Source organism: Triticum dicoccoides, chromosome 2A (assembly GCF_002162155.2).
Source record: "Triticum dicoccoides isolate Atlit2015 ecotype Zavitan chromosome 2A, WEW_v2.0, whole genome shotgun sequence".
In the NCBI taxonomy this organism is placed as follows: Eukaryota; Viridiplantae; Streptophyta; class Magnoliopsida; order Poales; family Poaceae; genus Triticum; species Triticum dicoccoides.
Window position 1 is genome coordinate 94,142,746 of NC_041382.1, and position 23,745 is coordinate 94,166,490.

The window sequence follows — 23,745 nt, forward strand, 5'->3', positions numbered from 1 at the left end:
AGGGAGAGAGAGGGGATTGAGGATTAGGAAGAGAGGGGGATTAACTCGAGACACACGTCTCTAGAGAGCCACCCACGTGCGCCTCGAAGCATCCCTCGGACCTGGCTCTCGGGAAACTGCCGATTCGGCCATTCCCAACAGGCCAAGCCCAGGGATGCTTTAAGAACCGTGCTATGCGGACTCAATAGTGTATGCGAGAAACCAAACAAATGAGATCCAAAAAGATGCTGCACCGCGCGAGCCTGATTAGGTTCGATGAGGGCAACCAAACAATGCCCTGAGAGATAAAAAAAGTCCTATGAAGAAAGCGGCCCTTTGCGTGAACGATCCATGTCTAAAGTAGGGACGAACAAATTCATTAATGAGATGGTCCGACTTCTTTTTATACAGCTAATTGAGAGGGACGAACAAATTAAAACGGAACATAGAGTAGCATCAAGCATACTAGTACATTGCATGTACGGCCGATGAGATGGCCCGAGTTCTTTATAAACGACGATAGTGCAGCTATGGTAATTAGCACCATTACCGGTACTTCTCCTAGTAACTCGGTCTCACGCAGGCCCCCCGCGTCGCCCCCACTCGAGCGACTCGGGCGGGATCTAAAACCCTAGCCGCCAGGGGTCCCCATCCGTCCTCCCCTCCCTCCGCCGCCGCCGAAGGACGCTACCGGCTATAGCCCGGGGCTGATGGCGGTGGCGGGGGTCTTCCCTCTTGCCTGCGCCGTGCGGGCGGTGCGGAGCCCTGCGGCGTGGGTGGCACGCCGATCTGGCCTGGCGGCGCGGCGGGCCTGCCTTCCGGCGGCGGCGCGTCGGCTGCCTCGGCCAAGGTCCTGCCTCGGGCTGCGTGGCGGTGTTCGGCGGCGGCGGCCGGGTCTGCGGCGACACACCATCTAACTTCGGATCGGCGGTGGTGGCATGGAGGGCCTGGTGGTTGGGTCGGCACCATGCGGGTTGTGCCCTCCGGACAGATCTGATCTGGCCGGTGCGGCCTGCTCCATGTGCGGCGGCTCAGATCGGCGGCGACCCGTGCACCCAATACGTGATGGAGGTTCTTCGAGCGGATCCAGGTGAAAACCTTGTGCTCGGCTTGATGCCAAGACCGGCGTTGGTGGCACCCTGTGGTGCCATTATCTTTTTGAAGGCATCGCCGTGGAGAAGCTCTAGACCTCTATCCGCTACCTCCGGGGGAAACCCTAGATTAGTTGATCGGATGACGGCGGCGCGTTGGTGTCGTTTCCTCCTTGGGGGCGTCATTCTTGGAGGCGTACACGGGTCCGAGGGACCAGCGGGCGCCTTTTTTGATGGAGCGGTACTTCATCCTTCACATTGATGATGGCGGATCTCGGCGGCGTGGTGCAGTGGAGACTCCGCGCCCGATGCGCGGTGATGCCTCGCGCAGGTGGAGGTAGTTGTCTGGCGTCAAGGTGGCGTCGATGGCGGAGTGGCCTGACAAGGTAGAAGCCTCAATATCTGCTCTGAAGACAGACCTATGGAAGATGGCGGCAAGGACACATGTGAGTGCGTCAGACCAGTTTATGCCCTAGACCCGGTATGTGGCTCGGCTGGGGCTTCTGCCTTTTGATGATAGGCTTAGGTGACTAGACCGGGTATTTGTCCCAGGTAGCATCCCTTCATCATATGGATAGGAGTAGTGGCATATGTTGCCAAGATGGTGGATTCAGGCATTTTGTTGTAATACTTTGTAAGGTCCTCGTGAATAATCAATAAAGTGGTCGTATGCATCTCCCAGATACAGAGGCTGGGGGTCATCCTCCTTTTCTAAAAAAACGGTACTTCTCCTGACCCCGATACCGAATTCAGCAAGATTTCCATCGTGATAAAACCTAACCTATCTTGTGCTACTGTTTGTGCAATCACATCCTTCAGTCCTAGCTCAGTCCATACTTCTTTTTCTCTACGGCAGGTGAACAGGCAATGTTGCACATCCTCCATTCCAATCAAACAGACCGGTCATTGGGGGCTACATGGGATATGACGTTCAGATCTATTATGCTATTTAATACCCCTCTGATCTTGAGCATGAATACCATTTGTGAGTAGTTATATTTGTACTTGAGGCCGCGGGAGAAGTCATGTTGCAAGTAATCTTGTGAATTTGATATGTGTTCAATATTTTGATGATATGTATATTGTGATTCGCTTAGTGGTGTCATGTGAACGTAGACTACATGACACTTCACCAGCTTTGGGCCTAAGGGAATGCATTGTGGATGATGGGTTGCTAGAGTGAAAGAAGTTTAAACCCTAGTTGATGCGCTACTTCGTAAGAGACTGATTTGAATCCATATGTTTAATGCTATGATTAGATTTGATATTAATACTTTTCTCGTAGTTGCAGATGCTTGCGAGAGGGTTAATCATAAGTGGGAGGTTTGTTCAAGTAAGAACAGCACCCAAGCACCGGTCCACCCACATATCAAATTATCAAAGTAGCGAACGCAAATTAAACCAACATGATGAAAGTGACTAGATGAAATTCCGGTGTGTCCTCAAGAACGCTTTGCTTATTATAAGAGACCGTTTTAGCATGTCATTTTCTACAAAAAAGATTGGGCTACCTTGTAGCACTTTATTTCCGTTACCGTTACTTGCTCGTTACAAATTATCTTGCCATCAAACTACCTGTTACCGACAATTTCAGTGCTTGCAGAAATTATCTTGCTGAAAACTACTTGTCATTTCCTGCTGCTCCTCGTTGGGTTCGACACTCTTACTTATTGAAAGGACTATGATTGAACCCTTTTATTTATGGATCATCAGTGGGTCACCGATCGTACTTATTTGCCCCAATAATTTTTATATATTTTATAAAATTTCTCCATGAAATTTTAGCTCATTTAGAGGTGTGCAAAATAGGTATCTCTGATATAGCTTTTTCAGGACCAAAATTCCAGCTGCCGGCAATCTCCCTCTTCATGTAAATCTTGCAAATTAAGAGAGAAAAGGCATTAGAATTGTATCACAAAATGTTATAGTGATAAAAAGCCTTATAAATAACAGTAGTAAAACATGATGCAAAATGGACGTATCAACTCCCCCAAGCTTAGTGTCGGTGTCAAAGACCTCGGGGTGGGGGTCCCGAGCTGTGGATCTCAGATCAAGGGTAAAAAGAATGAAGGAGACGACGTTTTACCCAGATTCGGGTCCTCTTGATTGAGGTAAAACCCCAAGTCACGCTCTTGTTTATATTAATGAAGATGTATCAAATACAGAGTTGATCTACCTCGAGATCGTAATGTGTGGTCTAATTCTAGGGTTAGGTGAATGATTTTGCGTTGATGTCCCCTCTACGGGCTAAACCCTATGGCTTATATACACGCCAATGAGGGTATCTAGGGTTACATGGTCGGCATCTAGGAGCAAGGCGGCATGAGAGATCTTGGAGTATACGTCAAGTCTTCGGTGGAGGTAGTCTTGATCACGCCTCCTGTGGACGGCCTCCGGAGTCCATCTTGAGTTCAAGCGAGGGCCCCTCGGCCTAGCCTGAGGAACATGGGCCGACTTGGTTAGTACCCTCTTATCTAGTACACCGTCATTAGCCCTCGAACTGGTCTTCTATGCCGAGGACGACTTCAATAACAACCTCTGATCCGAGTCCCTGGCTCGACAGACGAGTTCCACCTTATGATCCTTGGACCACTCCTTCAACGGAGCGATGTCAGCCGAGGCCCAACCGAACTTGTACCATCTCCCCGAAGAGATCGGATAACTTAGCCTCGAAGGCCAACCATCTCGCTGTGAATAGTCCTACTTAGTCTGACAACTTCACCGAAACGGCTCACCCCACGACAAGTCGAGCAGTTACTGCTTCCCCCAAATCGCGGCCCGAGGCAAACTTTTTACTGGCATATCCCATCGAGGTGAAGATTGTGCCCGTTTTCTCAGATATATCATCAAGATTTTGTTTCTCCCATATGCCTAACGGCATCTTTGGTGGGAGTGGTGTGTTTATCGGTACAGTAAGACTGTAAGAGGGACTCTTGGCCTTTCACTGGCCTATAAGAGCAAAAGGGAGGATGGTGCAACCTACTACGCTCACATTCTCCTCATCTACTGCTTCGTCTAGCTCCAGCGCTCAAAGCAAAAGGGATCGCGACAAATTTGGAATTTGAAATAATTCAAAACAATTTTGTGAAATATAAAATCTTTCTACAAATATCTGAATCAAAACTTCCTCATTTACAGCTAAAATACATACGTGCTTTATAATGATAACTAATTTTCAATCATATAACAGCATCGTGCACATACAGTTCGATCTCGGCAGAGACACAATTTTCATCTAAAATGGCCACAAAAATGACTTACTATCACACACACTCAAGTGCAACACACAGTCTAGTGCACAGAGTATATAAGAAGGATGAGTAATTCGGAGTTTTGAGCCGTCGAATCCACAAAGGCGAACTGAGAGATAAAAAAAGTCGCCTGTGGAGAAAGCGGCCCTTTGCTTGAACGATCCATGTCTAAAGTAGGGACGAACAAATTCGTTAATGAGATGGTCCGACTTCTTTTTATACGGCTAATTGAGAGGGACGAACAAATTAAAGCCGAACATAGAGTAGCATCTAGCATTAGTACATTAGCATGGCCAGCCCCGGCGCCGGCCACCTCATTCCAATGGCCGAGCTGGCGCGGCGGCTCGTGGAGCTCGGCTTCTCGGCCACGATCCTCACGTTCACCAACCTCTCCGCCCCACTAGATCAACTTCTCCCATCCCTCGCCGCCTCCGTCGCCACCGCCGCGCTCCCCGCTGTCCGGATGGACGACCTTCCCGCCAACGCCCACGACGGCCGCGTGCTCGTGGAGCTCATTCGCCGCTCCCTCCCCAACATCCGCGACCTCGTCCGCTCCATCAACAACTCTAGTACCGGGGCCGCCCCGCTCGCCGCTCTGGTGCCGGACTTCCTCTGCTCCATGGCGCTGCCTATCGCCGCCGAGCTCGGCGTCCCCGGCTACGTCTTCTTCCCTAGCAACCTGGCCATGGTCGCCCTCACGCGCCACATCGTCGAGCTCCACGAGGGCGCCGCTTTCGGCGAATACCGCGACGTTGCCGTGCCTCTCGAGCTTCCCGGCGGAGTGTCGCTGAGCGGCGCTGACATCCCGGACGCGTTCCGCGGCAGTTTCACCAACCCGCGTTACTCGAAACTTGTTGAGTTGGTCCGGAGCTATCGCCTCGCCGACGGCATACTGGTGAACACGCTCTACGACATGGAACCTGCCACCGCGGAGGCGTTCGAGCAGCTGGCGGCGGAGCAAGCTGCTGGCGCGTCAGCGTTTGCGTACCCGCCGGTGTTCCCCGTAGGGCCGTTCGTCCGGCCGCCAGATCCCGACGAAGCCGCCGCCGGCGCGTCGACGCCGTGCTTGGAGTGGCTCGATCGTCAGCCGACCGGCTCTGTGGTGTACGTCGCCTTCGGGAGCGGCGGGGCACTTTCTGTGGAGCAGACGGCCGAGCTCGCGGCTGGTCTCGAGGCGAGCGGCCAAAGGTTTCTTTGGGTCGTGCGGATGTCAAGCCTCGACGGCCGCGGCATCCGAGACGATGACGATCCATTAACGTGGCTCCCCGAGGGCTTCTTGGAGAGGACGAGGGGCAGGGGCCTGGCCGTCGCGGCGTGGGCGCCTCAGGTGCGCGTGCTGTGCCACCCTGCGACCGCCGTCTTCGTGTCGCACTGCGGGTGGAACTCGACTCTGGAGAGCGTGGGGTCCGGCGTGCCCATGCTCGCGTGGCCGCTGTATGCAGAGCAGAGGATGAACGCCGTTATCCTGGAAGAGAAGCTCGGGGTGGCGCTGCGGGTGCCGGCGGCACGAGAGGACGATCGATGCTTCGTGACGTGCTACGGGATCGCCACCGCTGTGAAGGAGCTCGTGGAGGGGGGTCAGAAGTTGTGGCGACGGGCCGAGAACCTGCAGAAAGCGGGAGCACATGCGTGGTCACCGTACGGGCCGTCGCGCCGGGTGCTCGAGGAGGTCGCCTTCAAGTTGAAGGCGGCGCTTGGCAGAGAGAAGTAGACGCGGCTCCCCTAACGTGCCATTGGCACACCGACACGGGGACCCGGGCCCATGCGTCGATGGCTCCATTTCAGGGGTGCAGTACGGGAGTGGATCCGGCTCCGAAAGAAGTAACAATTGCACCTGAATAACATTTGCGTCATGCGGATGCCACTAAATCTATCCACTTCCATGTAATTTTCGCAATAAACACCAATGACCGATTTTTTGATCAGTTGGGCCCATCTATAAACGGCTAGGTGCTGACATGGCATACAACTGTTAACATCGTTTGTCGACTGTTAATTGGACGTGGGGCCCACCCATCACATGTGGAGCCAGCCACTCAAGTACTCAACTTAGGCCGATCATAGTGGGGAGTAGATTTTTTTTTGAGGCAGGGGAGTAACTTATATTAGTGTCATGGATATGACACTAGTATAAGTTACTACCTTCATAATACAAAGTACTAACATAATACTAGTGCCATATATGGCTTCATTTATTAGCTTGTAGACTCATATTGTTTTGAAAAACCCTATATTACAGTAACATATTATGTTACTACTTGTCATTAACTACTTGCCACATAGGCAAAAATTTCTCGGAGTGCGCTATGTTACTACTCTGCACTATGTGGACTTTCTCTACTTCAGACTTTCTCTACTCCTACGGACATGATTACTTCTCGGAGTAACTTAATAAGGCTAGTAATTACAGGATTAGTTTTACTAGCGTTGTTGCCGCAGAGAAAGTCCGCACGGAGATAGAGGACGGAGGAGGAGAAATGCAGTGCGCGCGCCATGACAGCATCAGTGCAGTAGGACGAGAGAGAGGACGTCGAGATGAATGACGCTGGAAACTACTCCGGTGTAGTAGGACGCGGACAAGGAGTCAAGAGGAACGATGTCGGCGTCGAGAGGGACGAATAGGAGGGCTATAAGGCAGATGACAGGAGAATAAAATACAGTGTGCACGCCATGACGGCGCCAGTGCAGTAGGATCCTGGAGAAAAGGCCGGGATGAACGGCGACAATGATGACGCCATTGCAGCAAGACGCGGGAAAGGTGATTGAGAGAAACCACACCAGCCTATAGGAATGATTGAGCGGTGTCTTAAATCACACCACATATATGTATGGGAAACACTTGTAATTAGAAAACTTGCAACACGAATACTATGTGGAACTGCGAGATTATGCTACTAATCAAAGTAAAATTCAAACGGTCGATCGTGCACAACGATATTGACAAAATTCGTCCAAACGTGAACGCAAAATTAAGCATTTTTACGGTCGATGGAAACTGCGAACCAATCACAAAAATAGAACCGTAATATTGATGTGCATTTTTTTGTCTAGAGCTTATCTCAAATCAAGTCATCATTGTGTAGATTAGAAGGGAGAAAGAAGAAATGAGATTAGGAAGAAGCTTACTAGAGGTAGAAGAAGATAGCACGTACAGGCTGTGTATTAGCTCGCATCCCTTCAGTCTCCTCTCTCATGAAATGGGCCCATCCATATGCGCTCATTGTGGCTCATCTCAGCCTGGCTCGCTGGAAACTGTCGATCTGAGCATTCCCAGCGAGACTGACCCCAAGGTGCTTTGAGTTTCATACTATGCAGGTTCAACATTGAACACGAGAAACTAAACAGCCTAGTTTCATCCCGCATGAATCTGATTGGTCTCTACGCGGGCTACCAAACACGTCTCTAGTGTGATATACAACACTAATAGAAGAGGCTACGGTATTCTTTCTCTAAAATACTTCCGCTACATTTTTAATAGTAGATGATTGTAATGATAATGCAGTAACATTTGTGATCATGCTGACAGTTGGACCGCGTTCTTGGACATTTGTATGGGGGCTGTTTATGTTAACCTGTACTTAGAGGAAGTGTTTTCAGCATGTCACATGGAAAATGCTGATGTGGCTCGTCTGTACGACTGTACTTGACAATGTATGGCGGATCAACTTCTTTGATCTCATCCCCTGCAAAAAGAAACTTCCTTGGTCTCATGATCTTTTTTGATATGGATGACGCCCTTTGGTAAGGTACGTAGTGAAGTCGTTTGAAGCTCCAAATTGTGACACATTTAACTTGTTTTTGATCGCAACAGTTGTTCCTTTTTTGTAAAGAAGAAACTTACATACCACTTGCTACCATGATTAGATTCATCATGAAACGAATTTTCATACTTTTTCTTAATATTGTGGATGTAGAATTTTTTTTCTCTGAACTTGGTCAAAATTAAAGAAATTTGACTTTCCAAAAAGTAATACCACTTATATTTTGAAATCGATGGAATATTTAGTTGGGCGGATTGGGAAGATGATGGAGTGTGTTTTATTTTATTTATAATACAGTGATCTTGGTTATAATCCGGTAATTTGATGAGCCTTTTGTGGTGTGGTTTTGTATTATCCGCTAATCAATGTATATTTATGTGGGAAAATTCCAGCGTTGGTGGCTGCATATACTATATTAATACTACAGTATCACATGGTGGCGCTTGTTTTTTCTAGATGATGGGAGGATGTGCCGGATTGATATATTTTGATAGGCCAGTTGTGGTTGATTAATTTGAAAAATCATTGGGCCAGACCAAAATCGTAAACCAAATTTATAATTGAATACCTCAATTGAGCGAAAAAGCTTCAAAATTAGATGAAATTACAAGAATTTAAATGAAGAGCTCCTTGAGAAATTGTTGACCCATTCAAGACTGGGTGATGAATTCTAAATTGAAGATTTCAATTAATCAGGAGGCCTTAAAAATTAAAAAGCATAATGTATAGTATAAAAGAATTGAAATGCGAGAGTTTTGAGAAATTGTTGACCTAGTTAAAATTAAGTGATCCAATTTTAGTTGAAGGCCTCAATCGAATATGGGCTCTTTAAAGTCGAGGAGCATATTGTTAGACTGCTCACGGTGGGGAGTAACATAGAGTAGTAACTTGCCGATGTTACTAGTCTACTATCTCCATAGTGGGTAGTAACATATGAATGGTATTATGAAAGAATTCATTTATTAGGCTATAGACTCATTATGCTTTGAAATGTGTGATGTTACAGTAACTACTTAAGTTACCACAAACCCCTCTCTCCTTATTAATTAGCTGCAATCTTGTATTGAAATGTGTGATGTTACTAGTCTTACTGTGGTAAACAAACAAAAATTCGCTGCCTAGAAGTAGAAGAAGGTGGAAGGATCCGAGCGAGGGTCCAGGTCAGGTCATGTGAACGGACGGAACACCCAACAGCCGCACTGCACTTCACTTCTCCTCCACTCAAGCCTCGAGGAGGGCAAGAACAGAGCAGCTCCCGCATAGCCCCAGCCCCCAGGCGACTCGAGAAATCGCCGGCAATCCGGCTCCGGCTCTCCAGATTTCTCTGCCTCTTCTCCTCAAGGTATCTTATCTTCTTCTTCCTGCCATTTCGCACCCACCGCATCCCACCCGTCTCCCCCTTTCGCTCCGTGCAGTTTTGGGGTTTTGGGGGTTTTTGGACCGGCGCACCACGCCATCCGGGTCCGGGGCCGACGGTCAATGCGTCTCTCATTCGGGGTAGGATCATCTGTTTGGCCTTTGTCTGGAAGGTTTCTATGTTTAATTAGGCCCAAATCGAGTGCTTTCTTGAGGTCGGACGCGAGAAACTAAAAATCGCATCAGAACTGGGGTTTGGGGTAGCACCTAGGTTTGCCGCCGAGGCTTGCGAGCACCAAATCTGTGGTCATCTTTAATTACGCTCCCGTGCATTCTGATGTTCGTGCTGGCTATCTGACAACAAACTGTGCTGGTTTATTCCATCTCCACTTTTGGTTCCTGAGGTTGGGAATTGGGATGGTTGGATTTGGCTGTGAGCTTTTGGTTCCTGCCGGTGATTATCTTCTGATTCAGAAAATGCATGCTCTTTTTGGTATGCTTGCTGCAGACTAAATTAGTGGGATTAGAATGGAAACATGGAATGTTGGCATTTAATTTGTGATGAAACAGTTCATCTTTCCTTGAATTTACAGATTTTTTGTTGTGTTTGTTACCAGAGTTTTTTTTTTTCCTTTTTGAGATAGTTTGTTACCAGAGCTAGTTATGCCCACACTTAAATGTTGACATCTGATGGGTCATGGTGTTTGCATGTACTCCCTCCGTAAAGAAATATAAGAGCATTTAGATCACTAGTACAGGCAAGGGTGAAAGTACACAAACGATATTTTCAATGCACTCTATGCATTTCACTGTCTTTTGTTATCTTCTTCAGGATGGATCCTAGTAGCTGCAAAAGGCAGAAGCATGATACTGGGCATGATAGCACGCCAGGCACCCAGTCCCCGTCAAGCATCATAAGTCATAACAGATCTGTGCGTCTTAGGTTTCTCGAACGATTCGACGAGTTGAAGTATGGGAGTGCCACTGAAGATTACAAGGCAATTGAGAGAAAGAAGCACCAACTTATCAGCACCCTTGAAAAGCTGCAACAAGTACCTATCAAGTTGCCCTGTGCCAGCGCGGCGCTGGAGACATCAGATGCAGGATTACATGGTGCTGCACAAAGTGGGAAAAATATTAGTTCTGATAATATTGTCGACTTGGATCAGTATGATGTTGAAGATAATACCCATGGTAACATGGATAATACTGAGGCTCAGAAAACGGTCATTTTACTTGATTCTGATGATGAGGACATGGTTAAATCCTTTGGAGATGGAAATTTATCTGGTTCTAAGCAAAATGCTGATTTTACCCAAGATTGCATGCCGGCTGAGCAGCCTTGCCAAGACCAGGACATCATCATGCGCAATGATGAGAATATCAATTCTGAAGCTCTTGTAGTTGATCCAGGAAAGCGCAGCATGGGTATTGACAATGAGGTGCATTCAACTCATCATAAAAAGTCTCTGTTTTTCAATGCATCTAGTTTCCCTCAAACAATATTATATGGACAATTATGCATGTTTTTACTACCTGAATAAGAGAGGAGGCAATAGAAATTATTCCTTCTCATGATCGCAACAAATAGCTTACGTGATTATTAACAAAGCATTGATGGATTAAACCCATAGATCATCTTTTTAATGCACAACTGCCTCATAACCTAGTCAAGCCTCACCAACTGCTTAAGAGTATCGCGTTTGTCGAAACTTATGCCAACATGATAAGTACTGACTAATTGCCATCTATGTTTCAAGCCAAAGGAAATTGCTTTATTCGATGGCCATGATACTTCAGAGCCACAACAACTGAACAAGCAAGGACATGATCACATAAACATTCACAATGAGGTCTGCATCGCTGTTCACTCTTGAAATGATAATCAATATTGTTGTTGAATCATGTTTTTTTCTATATTGTTCAATCAGAGAACTACTGGTAATTATCGAGCATGTTCATATATATGCCTAGATGCTAGTACATATCATATCTCAATAACACCAGAAGTCCTTGGCCATTTTATTTTGTTATATTGCGCTTGAAGCAACTCAATGATGTCTGTGAAGAAAATTTCTAATATATATTTAATATCCTGCCTTTGCCCTGTTGAGTTATAGGGAAATTTGATTTTACTTTCATCATGTTTTCCAGAAAATATGCCCACTCAGTTTCAAAAAAGAAAAAGTGATTGATTGTTTCACATGTGACTATATGGGAGACAGTATTGTTTATTAATCACAATATCTGGATTGATGAATGGAATTGTTTTTCCCAGTAATGTTCACTATCTTGTATTTCAACAGAGTCGTGATGAGGAGAAAGAAACAAGGGAAGGAGAAGGTGAAGATGTCCAAAGTAAAGGCCACATGGAGAACAACAATATATCTGCTGTAGATTCTTATGAAATATCTTGTGAGGTCATACAAAGTGAATCCATGGAAGAGGGAAATTATAATCACATTGATACCATTGACAATCCAGTTGATGAGCTGGATGACCTTTGGAAGGACATGTCGGTTGCGCTGGCAATGTCGAAGGTACCTTTTTAATAAACTCATTTCAATCCATCTTCCCTTTATTTGTTTCTTATATCAAGTTAGATCTCAACATTTCATGAACCTCAGTGCCTAGCTCCCTTGATAAATTGTTTTCATGCCTGCACTAATGAAATGGTTCTCAGCCAGCACGCCCTATAGAATACAATATTTGTACTACATGCGTATAGCCGAGGACCATTTCTTCCTCTAGTAGTTGATGTATATCATCAAAATTTAAAAAATGTTAATGCTGTCATCCCCATCAGTTATGTGACTCTATTTTGCACTTTATCACTGAAAAGTTTAGAGTTGGAGTACACGATCTTACTGGTTGTCTTGAAACAGCCAGTTTTTCATTTGCATCCAATCCTTTTTCGTTGTCACACATATTTTGATGCTTTACCATCATCATACTACTGTTTTGTGTTCCTTTATGCATTCACTTTGTATAGTTTTCTACCATTACTTGCTTTTTGATGAGTCTGACCAACATAGTTTATCTAACCAGACCATTGGAAGTGATCACAGTATTGTTCCGTCAGAGAAGAATAGTTCTGAAGTAGTGGATGATTGTCATCATGACTTCGTGATGAAAGATGATTTGGGCATTGTGTGCCGTGTTTGTGGTTTGATCCAGCAACGCATTGAGAATATTTTTGAGTTACAATGGAAAAAGGTATGTAGTATCCGTCCAAATTAGTCCAATTTACTTTCTTGAATACTCCATTTGGCATCACAACTCCATTTGGTATGTAATATTTTTGAGTAATCTAGAGATAACTACTAAAAGATTCAAAGTACACAACTTCATTTGGCATCACAACATCAACTAGTTATACCGTCTTCTTGTCAATCAAATCATTGATGATTAGTTCTGGATGTCATCATTCATAAATTTTCTACACCGGTTTATTTGTCATTAGTGATTAATAGATCGAACAAATTTCCTATACGAGCACCCATGACATGTGTTTTAGATTTTGACTAATTCAGTTCATTTTTGTTTGTTAATTTCTACTTTCTCTGTTCAAATCAGCGCAACCGATCCTACAGAACGTACCCGCAAGAACCCAGAAACTGCAACGATCTCGAGGCAACTACTAATCCTTCAGGAGATATTCTTCAAGTTGCCCCTGGTACTCTGTCAATCCACCCTCAGCATTCAGAACGGATGAAACCTCACCAAGTGGAAGGTTTTAATTTCTTGATCAAGAACTTAGCAGATGAGAACAACCCTGGAGGTTGTATTCTAGCACATGCACCAGGTTCTGGAAAGACTTTCATGCTGATTAGCTTTGTTCAAAGCTTCCTGGCCAGATACCCGGCAGGAAGGCCGTTGATTATCCTTCCAAAGGGCATTCTGGCAACATGGAGAACAGAATTTGTCCGTTGGCAAATTAAGGACATGCCCATTCCACTGTATGACTTCTACTCCTCCAAAGCTGATAGCCGGTCTGAACAACTCGATGTTTTGAACCTGTGGGAAGAAAACAGAAGCATATTGCTGCTAGGGTATCAGCAATTTGCATGCATAGTGTCGGATCAGACGAATAAAGCAGAAGCAGTCATGTGCCAAGAGAAGTTGCTGAAGGTCCCGAGTCTTGTCATTCTAGATGAAGGCCACACTCCGAGAAATGAGCAAACTGACCTACTCAATGCACTTGGAAGTATAAGGACTCCTAGAAAAGTTGTGCTCTCAGGAACCTTATTTCAGAATCATGTCAAGGAGGTCTTCAACATCTTGAACCTTGTCCGGCCAAAATTCTTGAAAACGGAGCGATCTCGTGGGATAGTGAAGCGCGTACTAAGCAAGGTGGACATGTTGGGGAAAAATGCAAGGTCAAGGAACATTTCAGATAAGTTCTGTGATTTGGTTGAAGAAAACCTTCAGAAGGACGCAAATGATAAAATGAGAGCGATGATCATCGAGAGTCTACGCGAGCTAACTGCAAACGTGCTCCACTATTATCAAGGCGAGCTTTCGGAGGAGCTACCAGGACTTTTGGACTTGACTGTTTTTCTGAAAATGAGTACTGAGCAGGAAGAGGTCCTGAGGGGTTTGGTGGGACTGGGGAAATTCAGCAAAAGTGCAAAATGCAGTGCTGTTTCTCTTCATCCATGCTTAAAGGATATCCAGAACATTAAAGACAAGAACCGAGATATTGTCGTTGAGAAGATCGGTTCCATCATGCGTGGAATTGATATCAAAGTTGGGGCAAAGTCAAAGTTTATATACAATTTGTTGTGTCTGTCAGAAGCTGCAGGAGAGAAGGTACTCGTGTTCAGCCGGTACGTGCGTTTTCTCATTTTCTTGGAAATGCTGATCGTAAGAGAGAAAGGATGGGTTCCAGAGATGCACATTTTCAGCATGACCGGTGAATCAACTCCAGACCAGCGAGACAAGGCGGTCGAGAGATTCAACCAATCACCAGACGCTAAGGTTTTCTTCGGTTCCATCAAGGCATGCGGCGAGGGCATCTCCCTCGTCGGTGCGTCGCGGGTTGTCATTCTGGACGTCCATGAAAACCCTTCCGTGATGCGCCAGGCGATCGGTCGTGCTTTCAGACCAGGTCAGACCAAAATGGTGTACTGCTACCGCCTTGTCGCTGCCGACTCGCCGGAAGAGGAGGATCACAACACGGCCTTCCGAAAGGAATGGGTGTCCAAGATGTGGTTCGAATCAAACGATCTTTGTGGCAATGATGATTTTGAGCTTGCCACTGTGGACGTTTCAGAGAGCGGTGACAGGTTTCTCGACAATGAGGCGTTGCGACAAGATATCAAATCTCTATACAAAAGGTATGTGTATCCTAATCGTGCGAACGAATCTCATTAAACATTTTGTTTTTCTGCTAGGATGTTGAATGCATCAATGAGTACACCAAACGTCGTTTTCTTTGCAGGTGAATGGCAGTGGCAAGCGCTAACGAACCAGTGAGAGAAAGAACCCGGGCAGGAACTGAAGTTTGAACTTTCTATGCTTCTTTCAGTATTTTGCTAATCGTCTTAATCGTGTTTGTATGAAGAGATATAAGAGGGTACAAGTCTAGTAGTACAAGTATTTGCAGTCTGAAATGCTAAAAGTGTCTAGTGGACATGTATATCATTAAAAAAGTCAAATTATTTTGAAGTTTTTATGATTTTATTGTTCATCCCTGGAGCCAAAACGCCACCCTTGATTGCGGATTGCTGCAAGAACATCCTTACTTCGTGTTTTTTTCCTGAGGCCTTGTTCGGTTAAACCTCTCTTGGAGAGGATTGATGGGGAACTTGACTTGTAGGGGATTTAATCCTCTCCAATCCCCTTCAAACCCCTGAACAAGCTCTGTAATTTTCGGGGGAATTACACAACCGTTACCGCTAGACAGTGTAGATCTCGAGGGAAGCTCAGCACTGTAATTTTCAGTCGAAAAGTGCCCAGCTCCCTGTGATTTGCAACACAAGAATAGTTGGTTCAAATTACTTATCAGTCTAATCAAACTACTTAGCTAGTTCGATAAAGTTAGGTATAGATGTCATGAACACTAAAAAAAACGTTCTGAAGGAAAACAGACACACAACAAAAACAACTGCACATCAGAGTTCAGAATGGTCCTGGAAACAGGCAAACAGTGATGCTATCATGGAACGCTAAACAGAAAAATTCAGCAGGGCTAGCAATGGGAGAAGCTTCAACATATACATTCCCCATGCAGTCATGATGAACACAACAGTAGCAAAGAATTGACATACGACGCAACATTATCATTTCTGCGGTTTACTCTGTTTATTTTAGCAACACTTAATAACAAGTCTCTGTAGACTGGTTCCTCTTAGCAGTTTCTGTAGACTGGAACTCTGAAGTCGTCACCGGAAGAAATGAGGACAAATATTAAAATTTATTTGTGGTTGAAAATAAGATCTTGCAGCATCCTTGCTTGCTGAGACAAACATATCTGAACAATAAATGATGTCGTCTGGAATGATTTGGCATTTGAGAATAGATTAGTTCCAAGAAAATTATCAAACTGTAACCAGCTAGAAAAGTACTCCCTCCGTCCCAAAATAAGTGTCTTAACTTTGTACTAACTTTAGTACAAAGTTGTACTAAAGCCGAGACACTTATTTTGGAACAGAGGGAGTAAATGAGAGATGCCTGAAATTCAGTTTTCATGAGAATATAAGCACTGCAGATAACATAGAGATTCAGAGTTTACATAGGATGAGCTCAACAGCAACTACTACGTGCATATTAGGGTCCAAAATATGAATAACTTGGAGTCTGACAGATAATAACAGAAGTTTAAATTTGATTAGGTTCTTCTGAGCGTGTTGTGGTTCCTTGTTTATCTTCAGTTGATCCATTTGCAGTGCTGCATTGTGGCTCTAACTCCTCCATGACAGTTGCTACGCAGTTGGATGTTACAAAAACAGGCAGACCACACTCCAATCTTTTGTCTGGGATCCAGGTAGTTGTGCATCCAAATGGCATGATATTTCGGTAGTCGTGTGAGATCTTAGATTCATCAAAATTAACACTCCAGGTCCTACCTAGGTAGGGCAGGCTGTAGTATGGGGACATGTATGTAGCAGAGCTAACCCCAATCTTACAACAGATGGCGATAACATGAGAGCAAGGCTTGTGAAGTAGCTGCGGCTTACTGCATGAACAGGTGGCAGTTTTTTCAACTGTGGATCCTTCAGACTTATTCCTGCTGAGGGTATAGTCCGACTTCAGGTGAACAGTCACCTCCCTCTTCCTTCCCTTAACTGTAAACTTCCGATCCAATACCTCACCACGAGCATTCTTCTCATCGGCGTACGTATACGTAAGTGTATGCGTCTCAGATTTCTGCATTTTGGAATTCATGTCAACCTGTACACATTCCGGGAAGTTAATTGATGGGTTGCCGATTGCTTTGTTTGCTCTTGTGTTTTCAAAGTACTTTACCAAGCGCAGGAATGTTACCTCCACTATCGCACTGAGCGGAAGGCATGTGATACCTTTCAACACAGGGTCGTTCTTATATACATCAGCTATATCACTGCCCATGAAGCCATACCTTGCTCCATCTCTGTCATATGCCAGTGACCACTTCTCCTTTGGTTTCAGACTGATCCAATCAGAGAACTTTGTTATCTTTCCTTTGGTGTCATCGGCATGATCTTCTTCCTTCCCATCCTTCACAGAATCATGTTGGTTACATTGGCTTTGTGCCTCAAGGTCTGCCACCTCATGCTTGACTGATTCCTGCTGCATTTTCCCACTAGCGCCACGTTCTTTCTCCGCCATATATGTGGACGTTAACTCGTCTAGCTCCTTCCAGATTTTACCAAACTTATGGCGTCGCTTCTGCTGGCAAAGTTTCTTGAACATCAGCAGCAGCTTCTTGTCGCCAAAATACGCAAAGAAGTTTTCAGCAAGGTCTTCCATGCACCACCGGCTTTCTGCTTTACGCCACTGTCGATATTCGTATTTCAGAAGGTCTTCCACAGCATCAATCAACTCCCTTTTGTAGTCGTGTATAATGCACACATCAGACTGATGCACCACTGCTCGCTCCAAATTCCTAAGAAACCACAACCAACTTTCCTTGGTCTCACCCTCAACGATAGCACATGCTACTGGAATGGAAAAATCATTAGCGTCCAATGCCACAGCAGTCAACAGCATCCCTTGATATTTCCCACATAGTGGTGTGCCCTAGATGCATATCACAGGGCGACAGGTACGGAAGGCCTGCAAGCACTGTCCAAATGCCCAAAACATACGCTGCAGGACTCGGAAACCCTTACACCCTGCAACCTCTTCATCCTTGATGTCTACAAAGCAACCAGGGTTCTTGCGTGCTATTTCCTTAAGCAACCTTGGGGCAAAGTTGTGTGAATCATAAAAGGTGCCGAATTCCCTCTCCAGAGCAAACTGTCTTGCCCTCCACGCCTCAGCGGGACTGATCTTCTCGCCTAAGGGTCCAGTGAGATAATGTACCAATTCCTTGGCTGTCATCGTCAGGTCATCCACAAGGTCACGGAAGGCGTAGCGACTACTTGCCAGGCACTCCGTCCCAGGCAGCACAACAGTGGCCAGTTGAGAGTAATCATCATGTACGGCTTTGAGCAAAATGGCGTAGTGCCTGACCTCAGAGGATTGCACATACAACATGAACTTCTGTGTCACATGTTTTTTTCTCTTCAATTTATTTGCAAAGGAACTCCAGCATTTGTCAGTACAAAACTCATTCATGCCCCACGGGTAGTCCTCCAAACAACAGTCCGGTTCGGAGGACTCTTCGTCGAAGAAATCAGTTTTGCGTTGCTTGAGGAACCCCTTGATATCGAGATCTTGTGTTTCTGGATGGAGCCGGAACAGCCTGAAGATCCAGAGCTGTAGATCCACCAATGACATGGACTGTGGCTGCAGCGGTAGCTCGCCGATTAAGTGAGCACATTTGTCTTCTAAATCGTTGCCACGCACGCGAGAAAACGGTGCTCTACATCCATAGTACACAGGCATCTGAATCGGCTCCTCGACCTACACCATCAAACAATGCCACAATACACATGGAAGAGATTCAGACGAATGAAACAACCAAGTAAGTACTGGGGACAAATTCAGACTAACTAAAGTATCACTATCAAGTGAGTTGATGGATGGGTACAGTGAACTACAGACCTGCGTCTTGCGAGGCTTGCTGACAGCCTTTGCCGTCGCCAGGGCCTTCCGCTTCCTCGCGCTCGCGGCGGTACCCTGCGAGATCAGAAGACGCAGGTCTTCAACAAAACGGGCGGCGGCGAATCAATCGAGTGGTACCCGGAGGGCGGCGAGGAGAGCGTACCGGCTGGGGGACGGGGAGCGCGTCGGGGCCGGCAAAGGAGGGGGCTTCAGCGGCATCGGCACCGGCGCGTGCTTTGTCCATCGCCGGCTTCGTCGGAGCAGGGTTGCCACCGTCAGTGCCGAGGCCGGCGTGGGTTTCCATCTCTTTCTGTTCGCGCATTTGGGGAATGGGGAATGGGACGAGGGAGGGTTTTCCCTCCATTTTCTCGTGATGGGCCGCTCGTCCCATCACGGTTGTACCTGGGCTGTGAGAAGGCTCAGCATTTCCATTTGCTGTGGGCTCTCGTCCCCACTGAGAAAGAACTCTCCCAAAAAAGCTCGCAATATTCTCTCAAAAACAAAAGCTCACAATAAAACAGCAGACACCCCTAGAAGAAACAGTACAAGATGGAAACCATGTTACAGTGGAAACATGTACAAATTTGAAGCTGAAAATCATTTGGGTGGTATGAACAATAAAAAATTCAGCAATGAATAGTGACAAAAACTGCAACATTTTTTTGACCTAACTATTCATGGAAAACTTGTTTTTTTTTTATTTCTTGACTCCCAATAGATTTGACTATCAAAAATTTTAATGTATTTGGTAAAAAATAAATAAGTTTGACTTCTGACAAAACTGAAACTTCAATTAATTTGAAACGGAACGGGTTGAATGGAAGATCCTTACCGCCATAATATAATCGTATAATCCAAGACATCGATTTAACAGAAAATGGTGGATTTCCTAATACTAAAATATGTTATTTAACACCATATTTTCCTATCATTATCATGAATAGAAAATACCATCATCACCTAGCAAACACATCTCTTCCCGAGCACGGATACGACATGCCCCGGCGTTAAAACCTACTATTTATCTTTAGTTCTCGTGGGAAGTAATCACTGAGATTATCACCACCAGTAGCAACGGTCGTAGGGTGATCATAGCACGCCGTGAAAAAAAGGAATAGTTCAGCCGTCCAGGTCCATGTGCTTTCAGTCAAAATCTTTCCGGGCGAAGTGATTTTAATCATTTAATGGACATGGTTGTTGGCCTGTTCCAACTGAAGAATGGTTGATTGATTTTGTATATTCATTATTCACCAGTCTAATCAAGCAACTTAGCTAGTTCGATGAGGTTAGGAATAGGTGCCATAAACACCAAAAGAAAAACGTACACATAAGAAGAAGAACCGAGTTCAGAATGGTTCTCTGTTTGTAGATGTAAAGTTCAGAAAGATCTTGGAAATTGTTTCATCATCCAATACTCAGCATAAAAATGCAATAGAACTGCAGAAAAATGCATTATGATTCTTTATGGTCTGTTGTTTCGTCACTGAACACACAGCGGAAAAAATGCAGCAGGAAGTTACTTTCCTCCTGAGAAAAAAAAAACATGATGAATGATGAAGAACAGTAGCAAAGAATTGACCAACAATGCAACATCATCTCTGTGCATATCATTTATTTTCAATTTAATGATGAATAGGCAGTATTCATTCAGTTTCTCGCGGGAAAAGCCATAACATCATTATATTTGTTTTTGGAAAGACCAACTTAACACAGGTAAATGTGCTAACACAGCAAACTGAAAGCAGCATCTCAACACCTGATGGCAAATCTGTAGACTGGCTATTTAAAAAAAAATGTAGACTGGAACTCTGTACCGCATTTGCATATGGATTCAGAAAAATTGTTCACAATGCACAGATCTTGGCAACATTATTGCTTGCAGTGAAAAACATGTTTAAACAAGAAATGATGTCTTCTAGAATGATTTGGCATTCGAGCATGCAAGAGTTCCAACAAAATTATCAAACTGTAACCTACTGGAATAATAATAATAATAATAATAATAGAGGGGTTGATTTGCAGTCACCCATGGGCGTAGTAACCATATGCCTAAAATTCAGTTTTCATGCACTGCAAATAATACCAGAGGTTCAGAGTTTACATAGGATAAGCTCGACAGTGACTACTGCATATTTAGGGCCCAGAATATTAATAGCTTGATAGGTGATAACAGAAGTTTAAATCTCATTAGGTTCTTCAGTGCGTGTTGTCGTTCCTTGATTGTCTTCAGTTGATCCATTTCCAGTGTTGTGTTGTTGCTCTGACTCATCCGCAACAGTTTCTAGGCAGTCTGATGTTACAAAAACAGGAAGACCACACTCCAACATTTTGTCTGGGATCCAAGTTGTTGTGTTGCATTCAAATGGCGTGATATTTCTGTAACCCTGTGAGATCTTATATTCATCAAAATTTCCACTCCAGATACTACCTAGGTAGGCCAGGCTGTAGTATGGAGACATGTATGTAGCAGTGCTAACCCCAATCTGACAACAGACAGCGATGACATGAGTGCAGGGCCTGTGAAGCAGCTGTGGTTTGTTGCATGAACAGGTGGCACTTTCTTGTATTATGGATTCGCCAAACTTACTTATGCTTTCCGATTTCAGGTGAACAACCTCATTCTTCTGCCTCGATTGAACTGTAAAATTCCGAAACTGTTTCTCCTGGAAAACATTTCTGTTTTTGGTGTCTAGGCAAATCACGCGATGCATCTTGGATTTCTCCATTTTTGAATTCATGTCATCCTGGACCCGTTCAGGAAAGTTCATTGATGGGTTGCCAATTGCTTCATTTGCTGCAGCACTTGTGTTTTTGAAGTGCTCTACCAAGCGCAGAAATGTCACCTCCACTATCGCACTGAGCGGAAGGCATGTTATCCCTTTCAATACAGGGTCATTCTTGTATATATTTGATATATCAGCGCCCATGATGCCGTACCTAGCTCCCTTTGTGTCATGCACCAGTGACCACTTCTCCATTGGTTTCAGACGGATCCAGTCAGAAAACTTTGTTACCTTTCCTTCGTTTTCATTGGCATGATCTCCTTCCTCCTCAGAGTCCACTGAATCAGGTCGGTTGCATGGGCTTTGTGCCTCCAGGTCTGCCTCATCATGCTGGACTAACTCTTGCTGCATTTCCTCACTAGTACCACCTTCTCTCTCTGATGTATATTTTGTTGTCAACTCGTCGAGCTCCTTCCAGATTTTAACAAACTTATTTAGTCGCCTCTGCTGACAAAGTTTCTTGAACATCAACACCAGGTTCTTGTCACCAAAATATGCAAAGAAGTCTTCGGCAAGGTGTTCCATGCACCACCGGCTTTCTACTTTCCGCCATTGTCGTTGGTCGGAACTTAGAAAGTCCTCTATAGCATCGATCAACTCTCTTTTGTAGTCATGTAAAATGCAAACATCCGATGGATGCCTCACTGCTTGCTCCAAATTCCTAAGAAACCACATCCAGCTTTCCTCGGTCTCCCCCTCAACGACGGCACATGCTACTGGAATGGAGTAACCATTAGCATCTAATGCTATAGCAGTCAGCAACACCTCTTGGTATTTCCCGCATAGTGGTGTGCCTTTAATGCATAGCACAGGGCGACAATGATTGAAGGCCTGCACACACTGCCCAAAAGCCCAAAATATACGGTGGAGGACTCGAAAGTTGCTACATCCTGCAACCTCCGCATCCTTGATGTCTACAAAACCCCAAGGGGTTTTACATGTTATGTCCTTAAGTAACCTTGGGGCAAAGTTGTGTGAATCGTAAAATGTACCAAACTCCCGCTCCAGAGCCTTCTGTCTGGCCCTCCACGCCTCAGGGGGGTTCATCTGCTCGCCATAGTGTTCTGCGAGATAAGCTATAATTTCCTTAGGTGTCATTGACAGGTCTTCCACTAGGCGGAGGAAACGGAAGTTAGAAGTTGTCAGGCATTTCGTCCCAGGAAACACAACCCTTGCCAGCTGAGAGTAATCATCGTGCACGGCTTTGAGCAAAATACCATAGTGCTTGATCTCAGAGCATTCTGCATACAACATGAACTTTTGTGTCGCATTCCTTTTCCGCTTTAACTTATTGGCAAAGGCACTCCAGCACTTGTCAGTTTGAAAATAGCGTGTGTCCCACGGGCAGTACTCCATATACCAGCCAGGTTCGAAGTCGTCGAACAAGTCAGTTTTCCGTTGTTTGATGAACCCCTTAATAGAGAGATCTTGTGTTTCTGGATGGAGCCGGAACAGCTTAAAGATCCAGAGTTGCAGATCTACCAACGACATGGACTGCGGCTGCAGTGGTAGTTGGCCGATAACGTGTGCACAATCTTTTACTCCAGGAGAAATGTATGAAGAATCAACTAAATCATCGCCTTGCACGCCATAAAACTCTTTGGTTCGTCCATAGTATACAGGGATCTGAATGGGTTCTTGAGCCTACACCAAACAATGGCAGCACATAGATGGAACAAATTCAGTTTAGGCGAATCAAACAAGCAAGCAAGATTATTGCGGCGGCAGGTTATAAATGACTTATTTGGCACAGTACAGTACAGTGCGGTACAGTACAAACCTGCTGCTTCCGAGGCTTCCTCGCCGTGGCTGCCGGGGCCTTCCGCTTCCTCGCTCCGGCGGCGGCACCCTGCGAGCTCAGAAGTCAGAACACACAAACTTCAACAAAAGGGGCGGCGGGGAATGGATCGAGTGGCACGCCGAGGCGGAGTGCGGCGAGGAGAAGGTACCGGGTTGGAGGCGGGGGCGTCGGCGCCGGTATGGGAGGCGGAAGAGTCGGAGGCGTAGGCGTAGGGTTCCTCCGCCGTCTCCATGGACGGCTTCGAGTATCGGCGGCGGTTTCGAGCTTGGCAGTGGAAAGATTGGGAGGAGCTCTTTTTTTTTCAGAACGGAAGAGCTTTCCCTCCGTTTTCTGGCGGAGAGCAAGGGCCAGGCCTTGTTCAGCATGGGCCGCTGGCTCTAGCTTTCTTTTGCTTGGGCTCTGGGCTTTGCATTTCTTGAAGGCCCCCGTGCAGCACGCCAACGTTTTGCTGTCGTGTTATCCGGGACTGAGCTGGTGTTCAGATTCGGGAAAACGAAGTACAGAAAATGGAGAAGCTTCAACGCATACATT

General features: G+C 45.5%; 4 protein-coding genes across 4 annotated transcripts; 2 read left to right on the plus strand and 2 right to left on the minus strand.

The window, feature by feature from the left end:
* The first annotated feature begins 4,610 nt into the window (after window positions 1-4,610).
* On the plus strand, window positions 4,611-6,315 carry LOC119359076 (hydroquinone glucosyltransferase-like). The gene has a single exon (XM_037625416.1). The coding sequence runs from the start codon at window positions 4,611-4,613 to the stop codon at window positions 6,030-6,032; it is 1,422 nt and encodes a 473-aa protein (XP_037481313.1). The 3' UTR covers window positions 6,033-6,315.
* A 2,985-nt stretch (window positions 6,316-9,300) lies between these two features.
* Window positions 9,301-15,087, plus strand: LOC119353559 (protein CHROMATIN REMODELING 35-like). The gene is made up of 7 exons (XM_037620179.1): window positions 9,301-9,424; window positions 10,271-10,880; window positions 11,199-11,291; window positions 11,745-11,978; window positions 12,487-12,654; window positions 13,015-14,777; window positions 14,882-15,087. Exons 2-7 carry the CDS (start codon window positions 10,272-10,274, stop codon window positions 14,883-14,885), a joined length of 2,871 nt encoding a protein of 956 aa, XP_037476076.1. The 5' UTR covers window positions 9,301-9,424; window position 10,271; the 3' UTR covers window positions 14,886-15,087.
* A 2,573-nt stretch (window positions 15,088-17,660) lies between these two features.
* Window positions 17,661-18,952, minus strand: LOC119357697. Its single transcript, XM_037624559.1, has 3 exons — window positions 18,794-18,952; window positions 18,631-18,705; window positions 17,661-18,489 (listed from the first exon to the last, which is right to left on the minus strand). The coding sequence occupies exons 1-3, from the start codon at window positions 18,950-18,952 to the stop codon at window positions 17,662-17,664; spliced, it is 1,062 nt and encodes a 353-aa protein (XP_037480456.1). The 3' UTR covers window position 17,661.
* A 1,639-nt stretch (window positions 18,953-20,591) lies between these two features.
* On the minus strand, window positions 20,592-23,509 carry LOC119353560. Its single transcript, XM_037620180.1, has 3 exons — window positions 23,363-23,509; window positions 23,194-23,262; window positions 20,592-23,057 (listed from the first exon to the last, which is right to left on the minus strand). Exons 1-3 carry the CDS (start codon window positions 23,444-23,446, stop codon window positions 20,808-20,810), a joined length of 2,403 nt encoding a protein of 800 aa, XP_037476077.1. The 5' UTR covers window positions 23,447-23,509; the 3' UTR covers window positions 20,592-20,807.
* Between the last annotated feature and the right edge of the window lie 236 nt (window positions 23,510-23,745).